The sequence below is a fragment of the Enhydra lutris genome, unplaced genomic scaffold (genome assembly GCF_002288905.1).
Source record: "Enhydra lutris kenyoni isolate GAN:26980312 unplaced genomic scaffold, ASM228890v2 scaffoldscaffold75, whole genome shotgun sequence".
Taxonomy (NCBI): Eukaryota; Metazoa; Chordata; class Mammalia; order Carnivora; family Mustelidae; genus Enhydra; species Enhydra lutris.
Genome location: NW_019154159.1, coordinates 3,109,527 through 3,120,076, shown reverse-complemented (window position 1 = coordinate 3,120,076; position 10,550 = coordinate 3,109,527). Strand labels below are relative to the sequence as shown.

At 54.5% G+C, this 10,550-nt stretch overlaps 1 protein-coding gene across 1 annotated transcript in view; it reads left to right on the top strand.

Annotated features, from left to right (window-relative positions):
- Window positions 1–10,550, top strand: part of LOC111160467 (cytohesin 1) — a 40,022-nt gene that overhangs the window by 21,963 nt on the left and 7,509 nt on the right. Inside the window, exons 4-10 of the mRNA XM_022523611.1 lie at window positions 1,069–1,135; window positions 1,416–1,534; window positions 1,822–1,902; window positions 3,001–3,113; window positions 4,066–4,214; window positions 4,611–4,722; window positions 9,815–9,891. Coding sequence (XP_022379319.1) covers window positions 1,069–1,135; window positions 1,416–1,534; window positions 1,822–1,902; window positions 3,001–3,113; window positions 4,066–4,214; window positions 4,611–4,722; window positions 9,815–9,891 — 718 coding nt within the window. The remainder of the gene's footprint in view (window positions 1–1,068; window positions 1,136–1,415; window positions 1,535–1,821; window positions 1,903–3,000; window positions 3,114–4,065; window positions 4,215–4,610; window positions 4,723–9,814; window positions 9,892–10,550) is intronic.

The window sequence follows — 10,550 nt, the reverse complement described above, 5'->3', positions numbered from 1 at the left end:
CTTTCTTTCTTTCTTTCTTTCTTTCTTTCTTTCTTTCTTTCTTTCTTTCTTTTTTTTAAGATTTTATTTATTCATTTGACAGAGATCACAAGCAGCCAGAGAGGCAGGCAGAGGGGGAGGGGGAAGCAGGCTTTCCGCTGAGCAGGGAGCCCCATGCGGGGCTCGATCCCAGGACCCTGAGATCACGACTGAGCTGAAGGCAGAGGCTTAACCCACAGAGCCACCCAGGTGCCCCAGATGATAGCTTTCTTAACTTCACATTTTAAAAAATTGTAGCTTTAAAGCAGTGGATACATTGGAGCCTATCAAAATTTAAAACTTACGCTCTTAAAGATACTGTGAAAAGGAACAGATGAGCCACAGACAAGGAGAAACGTTTGCCGTGGCGTGTCTGAAAGAGGACTGGTGCCCAGAATGTCTGTGCAGAGAACAGTGCAAGTCCGTGACAAGGAGATGCCCAGAGTGAAGAGTGGGCCTGGGGTCCCTGGCGTCGGCGAGCGGCGTGACCCCTTCTCGTCCTGTGCCGCATGCCCAGTGCCGTGGCCGGCGGCGGAGCGCCTAGGTGGTCGCTGGCGGGAGGTGATAGTGAACTTGGGGCAAGGCTCCTGCCGCAGCGCTTAAGACACCGTCACTTCGCCTGGCCCCAGCTGTAGCCGCGGGCGAGCCGGCCGGTGGGCAGAGGGCCGTTCGCTCACACGGCACAGCTTCGCTGGGTGGTAGAGTGTTCTACACCCGGTCATGGTGAGGGCCGCACAGCTTTGTCAGCTTACTAGAAATCGTTCAGATGTACACGAAAGATGCGTATATTGTGTGATACGTACATGATACCTCGATAAAGATTTTTTTGAAAAATCACGTTGAAAGAAAAGCCCTAGCGTAGAAGGAACAAATGGACATGGGGCTGGGGTCAGGATTTCAGTTGACCTTCCGTACGTAGACCTACGTACGCCCGTGCTCTCCTGATAGCGCTTTCCAGACCCCCAGCAAGTCCGTGGGTGCAGTGACATTCGTCTTTCCAAGCCTCTCGACGGCCGGAGGACTAACGTTGGCTCCGGGGTTGTTTTACAGGAAAAACATGCAGAGGAACAAACAGGTAGCCATGGGCAGGAAGAAATTTAACATGGACCCTAAAAAGGTGAGTGAGAGGGTTCCGCCGGTGTCCTCGGGCTCCATGATGGGGTCGCTGCGGCGCTCAGAGCCCGGCGCCGTCCGTCACGGCTTCCCGCCCTTCCATAGAGCACACAACCCCTCCTCACGTCCTCAGCCCCGGCTCCTCAGCTCGGGCTCCCCTGACCCTTCGTGTCCGTTGATCCTTCCTGTGTGTGCAGAGCACCGACACCCGTTCTTCCCCTGCCCTTTCCCTCTGTTCCAGAGGTTTCCGGGGCGAGTGTCATCGGCATCCTTGTGTCTTCTAGGGGATCCAGTTCTTAATAGAGAATGACCTGCTGAAGAACACTTGTGAGGACATCGCCCAGTTCTTGTACAAAGGGGAGGGGCTCAACAAGACCGCCATCGGCGACTACCTGGGGGAGAGGTGAGGCCTCGCCAGACGCCGGGGGCAGAGCGGGCTGGTCAGGAGCTCCGGCATGCTCAAGTCCCCAGGGGGAGTTCTGTCCTGAGGCTGCTGAGTTCTGGGGCACAGTGACTGGTGTTCTGGAGGTGCGGGACAGAGGGATGTGGGCCTCTTCCTTGCTGTGTGGAGCCCGCGGGACCACGGGACTCAGCGTGGAAAGTGCCTGGCTGGGGCTGGACGGTGTGGGTTCTCAGGCGCTCGGGGTCTGACTTCCGCTCCCCGCCCCCGTCTTTTGTTTTTCCTGTTAGAGATGAGTTTAATATCCAGGTTCTTCACGCATTTGTGGAGTTGCATGAGTTCACTGACCTCAACCTCGTCCAGGCGCTACGGTGAGTGCGTTTGGGGAGGGCGCTCTGGAAGGTGGGAGGGGCAGGTCTCCGATGCCGTGTCTGTCCTGTGTGGCGTTTTGATGGAAGGATGTTTCGAGGGCTCTCGGACATCCCGAAGAACCCATGGCCGAGAGGATTGGTTGGTTAAAGAGAACAGAATGACAGCACGCCCTGAAGGCAAATTCTACACAACTCCTCCTCATGTCTTTCATTTGGGAAATTTCACTGGGAAGTTGGTGAATGTTTATATTTTGAAATTTTTTCCAATTTTCAGTGTAGAAAACGCTTGAATCCCCTGCCCTAGAATAGGAAGTCAGTAGCTGTTCACTTCATCTTAGAAAGAGAGTAAATTTTCATTTTTACTGTGTTTTTTTAAAAGATTTATTTGAGAGAGTGCACACATGTGCACACACATGCACACACACACACACACACACGTGCAAAGGCTGGGGAGTACTGAGGGAGAGTGGGTGAGAATCCCAAGCAGACTCCACGCTGGGTGTGCAGCCCTAAGTGGGCTCCAGCTTATGAGCCAAAACCAAGATGCCGACTGAACCCTCTGGGTGCCCCCGTTTATTTACAAAATCTTCTGAGACACCGCCCTTCGGCGACCTCGCTGCCAGGGGAGTCAACAGCGTCAACTGCTCTGTTGCTCTTTGGGTAGATGAGAGTGATGCACGCTGAGACCTTTTGGTCACGGGTCTCTCTTGGACTTAAGGGGATCAGCTGTGAAAGCGCTGATAGAAACTCTTCTCTTTCCACTGCCTCATCTTGTTTTCTGGAGACGGGCACTCATTAGCCCGAGCATTATTTCTGTCTCAGTCTTGTGTGCGGGTCTGAGGAGGAGAGCCATTCTCTTATATAGGAAAATCTTAATTTTTCACATTTTCTTCAATACTGTACCTTTGACTAAGAGAACCGTGGTGTTGAACTGTAAGCTTGCACCTGCTCAGAGCTGCAGGAGCAGAAGCCCCGGCCCAGTGGGTCCCCTTTCACCCCTTTGTACTAAAACCCATGGGAAATGCCGCCCCCGTTCCCGGAGAAGGGAGTGGTGTCCCCGAGCCCCTGCCCAGCGACACGCCTGTCCTCCCCACTCAGGCAGTTCCTGTGGAGCTTCCGGCTACCGGGAGAGGCCCAGAAGATCGACCGGATGATGGAGGCGTTCGCGCAGCGCTACTGCCAGTGCAACCACGGCGTGTTCCAGTCCACAGGTAGGGTGGCCGCAGGCCCCGCCACTGGCCAGCACTTCCTGCGGGCGTCTTTCCTGGCACTAGGTAGTTTCCAAAACAACAGGACCTGGGTTCATGCCGAGAACATCGATTTAAACGGTAGCTGGCGTAGTGAAGAGTCGGGAGTGATCCAGAAATCCAGGGAGTAGGAACGAGGGGTGGGAATGGACGTCGTAGTAGCTGAGAGGCAGGCAATGTGCACCTATTAAAAATCGTGTTCTGCGTCTCTGTGGCCCGCTTACTTTGTAACTGCAAGTTTGATAAGTACAGCGTTGAAATGTGGGGACACTGTAACCGGCTGTGACCGGTGGGGAGTGCGTCTATGGGGCTGGGTGCGGGGCGGCGTGTAATGTTCTCGAGCGAGTGTGTACCGGAAGCGCGGCGCTCCGTGGGTCTGCCATCCTTCAGTTTCGTGCAAGAACTAAAAACATAAAAAGTACGCGCTTGGAAAGAGGCTTTATTGACATGGGGAAAATGCTAACAAGAGCGGCAGGAAAGCAGGATTCAAAGCTCTGTCTCTGTTTTGATTCCAGTCTTGTTAAGAGGGGGCATCCGTGAGCCCCATTGGTGATACGCCGCACTGCGCCCACTTGTGTAATAATAAAAGCAGAATAAGTTGTTGCCGGGCAGTGGCATTTTGTGGCAGGATTTTGTATTTTCTTTTTTATACATCGTGTTGTTTTTCAGATTGCGGTGCGGCGTCTGTGGTCTCCTTTTGCCGTCTAAAACATAATCCGTTTTCAGTCTTGGATGCTTGACACACTTCTCGGTGCCTGGCTGTTTTCGGGTCGTGGTGTATAATTTCCGTTAGACGGCGTCAGGCGCGTGCGGTCGTCTCCTCCTCCTGACAGCGTGGCCGTTGGTCTTGATTGCGTTGGACGTTTGTGGTCCTTCCGGGGGGTGTTTCTGATCCTCTTGCTGCTTTTCTCTTTAGATACTTGTTACGTCCTCTCGTTTGCCATCATCATGTTGAACACCAGCCTGCACAACCCCAACGTCAAAGATAAGCCCACCGTGGAGAGGTTCATCGCCATGAACCGCGGCATCAACGACGGGGGAGACCTGCCCGAGGAGCTGCTCCGGGTGAGCACACTCTAAGCCCAGAGACGGTGAACTTGGGATGGGAGAGACCGGTGCTCCGCCGAGGGTCTGCTCCTAAAACTCATTTAGCTGTGAATCCCAGCACGAAACGGGTCGTGAGGCGAACGAGGGAACCGGGAGGGGGGGGTTTAGAAGTCTGAAACTGCAAGCGTGAGTGCAGGTCAGGCCGCTTTCTTTCCTTTCTTAATTATCCATCAGGCACCTTATTTATTTTGTGTCTGCGAGCGGCCTGAAGGCAGAACTCGCCATGTTCTTCTGTTCTCGGTGCCCGACAAAGGCACGGCACATAACCCACGCTCAATGAATGAACAAGAGGAAGGGGGAGGGCGCAGAGATATTTGTAGAACCAGAGACATGCAGTGTCCTCTTTTATCCCAGAATCTGTATGAGAGCATAAAAAACGAGCCTTTTAAAATCCCAGAGGATGATGGGAATGACCTCACTCACACATTCTTCAACCCAGACCGGGAAGGCTGGCTATTGAAACTCGGTGAGTAGCGCGCTCTGGGTCTGGGCTCCCGGCACAGAAACTGAGAGAAAGGGTGTGTGCGTGCTCATGCACATGCACGTGCTGCAAGGAGGTGGGGGAGGTTATAGGAGGCGCCGTGGCGAGACGGTGGTGTGAACTCCTGGTATTTAACGAGACCCGCCTCCGGAAAGGAGCATGCGGTCAGTGCCCCCGCGGGACATAGGGCTACCGCTGGGCGCGGACTCACCCTGCACCAATGTGCTCCCGTGGGTTTGCACGCCACGTGTTTACCCTGGAATCGATTGGCTGGGTTTTGTGTCAAGCCAATCCCTGGAGAACCTGGTCCTTTTCCTTTCTTTGCCCTCTTGGTCCCCGGGAGGGTGGCCAGCCATGTCCATCTCTCTACTTCCCATCACACAGGCTCGTAGCTGGCGCTCCCGTCCCCCCCCCACCCCCGCGCGTCATCACCACCTCTGCATCCGGCTCCCCACGGGCAGCGTGCATGGCAAACCCCACCCCCTGAAACCTCCCTGCGGCGCGACCCTTGGCGCTCTCACTCGCCCCGGGCAGCGGCCCCCCACCCCTGGAAACCTCCCTGCCAACCCAGATCTGCCACTTCCACGATTCTGCTCATTTAGAAAGATTTTTAAAAAGTGTTCCTCTTCCCTTGGCCAAAAGTGAGCTTACTTGCTTAGACTTGAGTCATGCCTAGAGGCGAGAGAGTGACCAAAAGGAAAAGTAGGGTTTTCATGACGTTTGTGCCCACATGTGGTTATCTCAGTAGTTGTTCCAGAGCACGGGGAGAGCCCCTGGCCATCGTCGGCACTTTCTTTTTGGCCCTGAGAGGATACGGTCCTCTGTTTTCTTCGGCCTTGGCCTTTTGATGCACGGGTTCCCTCATCACCCGGGGTGCTCGTGGGGGTCACCGCCCGCTACCGTTTCAGCTGCTAGCCCTTGTGCAGTTAGAAGTCACTCCTCTCTTGGCGATGACGGACACCTCTGGGAAGTGCTGAAGTGGAGTCTTTCTAAATAAGTTCAGGTAGCAGTAGGATGTATGTCCTTTAAAAAGCGTATCCCAAGTCCTCGTGTTTCCCTATAAGGACTCCTTCATAAATTCTCCTTAAAGCACCACTTCCCAGTTGGAGGTTTGACTCCCCTCTTGAGTTGGTCAACATTCCTCAGGTCTTTAAGCCAATAGAATCCTTGAAAACAGTTGCTAACCTCAGAGACAGCCGTCTTGCCCTGTGCCTTTCCTGCCAAGTGGATGGAGCTAAAAGGAGAACGACTAGAAATTTAAAAAGTACATCCAAGCTTGGATTTACCTCCCCTCCAGTGAAATTTGTTTAAATGCTAGTGCTGAGTGTTAGCTTTGACAGCCCAGATGCTAAAATTAGACCAGTGCAGAGATGACTTGCCTCTTGTGCCAGGATGACATACTGTACATTCATGAGGCATCCCATATTTTTAAAAGGAAAAAAAATTAACAAAATGTGGGGCTTACTTTTAGGTCATTGCATTGCCTTTTCTAAAGTTCCCCTAAACCCCTAACTCGTTCTACCGTGTTTTCATCGCAGCCACTTAGGATCACCCCTGTGTACCCACGTGCTGCAGAAGGCAGGCTTCCGGCCTTTGCAGCTGTGTGTGTGTGTCCGTGTAAGAGTGTGTATTCTGTGTGCACACATATGTACGTATGCATTCATGGGAATATGTGTGTGCATTCCTACACACACCTTAAAAAGTGACAGCCGTCTGCAGGAAGACATTAAATTTCCCCCCCGTTTTCCTCTCTTAGCTCTGGATTCCGGATAGACTAATAAACCTTAGCTTTGTGAGCCCAGCTCTGCAGCATCTTTGGGGCCAGGCTTCCGGGAGTGCTGCAGAGCCCACCCTCCCCAGGCGGCATGTGGCTGGTCAAACAGGCTTCCCCGATCACGTGCCAGCAGTGGCGTTCGCCCGCTTAGTGATTTTATGTTTGGCTCCCCCGGGGCAGATGGGAATGACTAATACGTTGCACTTTAAGATTAAGGAGTTTGGTTTAATTTCTTTGTTTTAATTTTCTTTTCTCCCTCATTTGTATGTTTCCATGATTTTGGCTCTCCTTTTCCTTGCCCCAAACTCCAGGAGGTATGTAACCCCCCAGCCTGCTCGCTCGCTCTGCCAAGGCCACTGTACTTGCTACAGCGTTTCCTTATTTTGTTATTTTTGGTTATTTTGTTTTTTAATTGCTGGTGGTAGTGTTACTGCTGCTTCTAACTTGCTGTACAGTCCCTAGGGAACTGGCCAGGATCAGGGGTTCATGTTTTCCCTTTTAGGACTAGCGCAGAGTGCATCAGACAGCTAGGCACCAGGCCGCGGAGTAATTTAAACTTACTGAATGCGGTAGTGCAAGAAAACATACTAAGTGGGTTTCTAAAAGCAGAGAAAGTATTCACTGAATTTTCTCTTGGAAACGTTGGCCAGGCATATTCTGTATGTGTCGCATTCAAATTGACCACACCTGTGAATTTCAGTGATTTCCGAAGAGGAGGAAGAGAGGGAAGGTTTGGCTTTCCGGCACCACGTGCTTCTGATAGGCCGTGATCAGAGAGCCGCCAGAACAGGAAAAGCACGTGAGGCAGCTTGGGACATCTGCCTTTGCATGGGACGGGGAAGTGGCGTCACCTAAGCTCAAAGGACGCCAAGTTTGGGGGGAAAAGAAAGATAAACACCAAAAGCCCACCCCAGAAGTCCTAGGTGTTAGGGAGGGCCTCAAACCTGAGCTCCGTATTTCATGTTCCGTTGTGTTTTTCTCCCTCCTCTCTTCCAGTGAATATTGTTAAAAACCCAAAATTGGCCTCTTAGTTATGTTGTTGGTCTCTCCTCTCCATTTGCTGATTTGGGCTTGTGTTCCTGGAGGACGAGCCCCTCAGGCGTGTGCTCCAGCACTACCTGCCCGGAGAGCCGCACGCAGAGAGAACTGTCCTTAGCACGTTTGGGGACTCGTCAGCGCTAGGGAAGCCGACGCCTGGCCTTTGCCTCGGGGGTGGGAGAGGTCCTGTGAGTTCCACAGGGACTGTCCTAGGCGCGCGCATTGGTCTGTCTGCCTGTTTCATGTCTGTTTCCTTCAACATGGAAATGCTCCCCCCGGGCCACCGTGATGTCTCTCGCAGCAGAGGCCTCGGTAACGCAGCCGGTTGCCAGGGGACATCATCCAGCTTTTGTCATCAGGGAGGGCATCTTTCCAGCTTTGCTTTTCCTCCTAGATGTCCTTCCACCTTCTTTGTCGCATCTGACCCCTCCTCCATGACCTCCTAAGCCCCGAGGGCCCCCGGGTGGTCCTGCGGGGGGAGTGCACGGGAGTCAGCATGGGTTGAGGTGTCCAGTGTACAGAGCCCTGCGTGGGGGTGAAGGTCCGAGAGGTAGAAGAGCTGATTTCTCAGGCTCTGAAGTGGGGGCGGGGTGTTCCTTTTTATAACATATCGGTTCCCGTTCTAAATAGATTCCTTGTCTTCTTTTTCTTTCTCATTTGTTTTGATCCTGCCCCGCCTTTCCCATTTTCCACATGCATGTCATACTCCCATCTGGTTTTTTCCTGAATTCATGCCCAGGGCCTTAGGGACCAGAGGCTCCTGCTCACATCAACCAGCAGACCGCTGCTGGCGGGGCCGGCCCTCGCACAGGGCCCCAGCAGGTGGGCAGTGCGAGCCGGCCAGCGGCAAAGGCCTCCGTACCCTGGGTCTGTGCAGTTCCCTGTCGATCACGTAACCTCCCTGACACTTCAGGCCCCACACAGAGCCGAGAAAGGGACCGAGAAGTCCAGCAGGCTTTCTGCTCGATGCCGGGACCGGGGCTGGGTGTGCCTCTCCGTAATGTTCTACGCGGTGCTCCAGCCATCGCGTCCCGTCAGGAGACCCGATGTGAGCACGTGGCAGCACGCCCCTGCTCTCGGCTCAGCTGCCTGTGCTGAGGGACAGGAGAGAAAGCATGACTAAGGTCATATCAGCTCCGCAGCCCGTGGGCCTGTCTTTGCGAAGATCAGAGAAGTGATGTTCTCTGGAGGTTAAGTCTTAGCGAGAAGGGCATAGTCTGTCGAGGCAATAAGAGGTGCGCACAGTGGCGTGCGCATCGAAACACAGGAAGGCCTTTGCGTGACTTCTGTGTGGTTCGCGTTCGGAAAGCTGCCCCTTGCCCCGACATAAGGAGACCAAGGCGAGGTTCGGCTCGTGGCCGCGAGGGGAGCGGGAGGCAGCTTCACTGAAACAGGCCGCCACCGAGCCTCCCTCCCCAGCGTGAGCATAGCTTCTCGGCCCCAGCGCTGCTGTTTCACGGAGACGTTAGGGAGGACAGAGAGGCCCTTTGGCACTCACGGCCCCACTGTCCGTGCTCCCTTGGCCTGCGGGCCCGTCCCCTAGCTCAGTGGTCAGCGCTTCAGGTGAGAAGTTTGGGCTTGGAAAGGCTCCTGAGCGCTTCTCCCACTCACTGGTGGGTTCCTCCCCGATCCGGGAACTCCGCCTTGTCTCCTCCAGGACTCTGGGGAGATGTCATTTGTAGGACACTGGCCCAGGGCCTGAAAGCCATACAGAAGTGCACTATAATCAGCAAGGTAGGGTAGAGGGTGAAACCCCAGGAGTTTGGGTTCCACATTCCAGGAAAACTCTAGATTTGATTGTGAAGGGTTAGCACATCTGAACCCCTGCGTACGTCTGTGCCCTGGGCTGGGCGCCCTCGCAGTGTAGCTGGGACCGGGGCTGACCCGCTCCCCTCTTTGTCCTCCGTGGGCCCATTTCCACCACTCGATGCTCCCGCTGGCGCTGCTCCAGCCTGGCCAGACCTGCACCGCGCGTCCTCGCCCGGGGCCCCCCCCCGCCATGCTGTCATCCCACTCTCCTGAGCTCGACCCCAGGCGCCACCTGACTTGCTTGCTCTGCCTGTCCCAAGACTCTCCCTCTGTGAAAGGTGCTTCTGTTTTGGCTCTGTGTCTTGTTACTGATGTAAACCTTGCCATGGTCTCCGTGTCCTCTGGGTGCCCTGCCCCTCGCTTCCTGTTCCCTCGTGCTCTCCCAGGGCTCCGTGTTACGGAGCCTGTACGGGCCGGTTGGCTCCTGTCCGACGTGTACCTCTATTTGCTCTGCAGGTGGCAGGGTCAAGACTTGGAAAAGACGCTGGTTTATTCTGACCGACAACTGCCTTTACTACTTTGAATACACGACGGTGAGCATCTGCTGGTCCGCCGCGGACTGGGGGTGGGTCAGGCCTCTGTGTTGCACGACTCCAGTCAGGTGTGGTTAGGGGTGGCCCTGGGGAGGGCTGGCAGGAGACCTGAGGTAAAGAGGAAGAGTTGGGACAGCCCCCAGAGCCGGGGGCCCTGAGGATGGTGGGGACCCACCTCTAGCTCTGGACTGGGGCAGGAGAAGGCAGCGGTCCTGCGTCGCACACGGCATTAGGATGGGGCTGAGAGCCGGGCTAGAAACTGGGAACGTGGTCAGGTGCCAAGAAGGAATCTGTGGCCCCTTGAAAGGGGGATGAAAATCACCGCGTGGAGAATTCAGGTTTTCCGGATTCGGGAGAAGCAGCCCAGGAGGGAAAGATGTAATAGAGGAGGAGGAAGTGAAATGAAGCGGGAGAAGTCGGGAATTACCTGGAGTCTGACGTTTTCTTCGTCCGTGGAAGTTCTGTGGGTTTTCAGAGGGGACGGAATTGTGATGCAGATAGATACATGTCAGTCTTTTTCGTAGTAAGACATGGTGAGAATGAAACTGAGAAAGTAAGACGTTTATCGGCGCTCCCTCTGGTGCAGCGCCCAGCATGCCTGGCCGGCCGGGCTCACATTGGCCACCCAGCTGTCCCTCGATCCCCTCCCATGTGTCCAT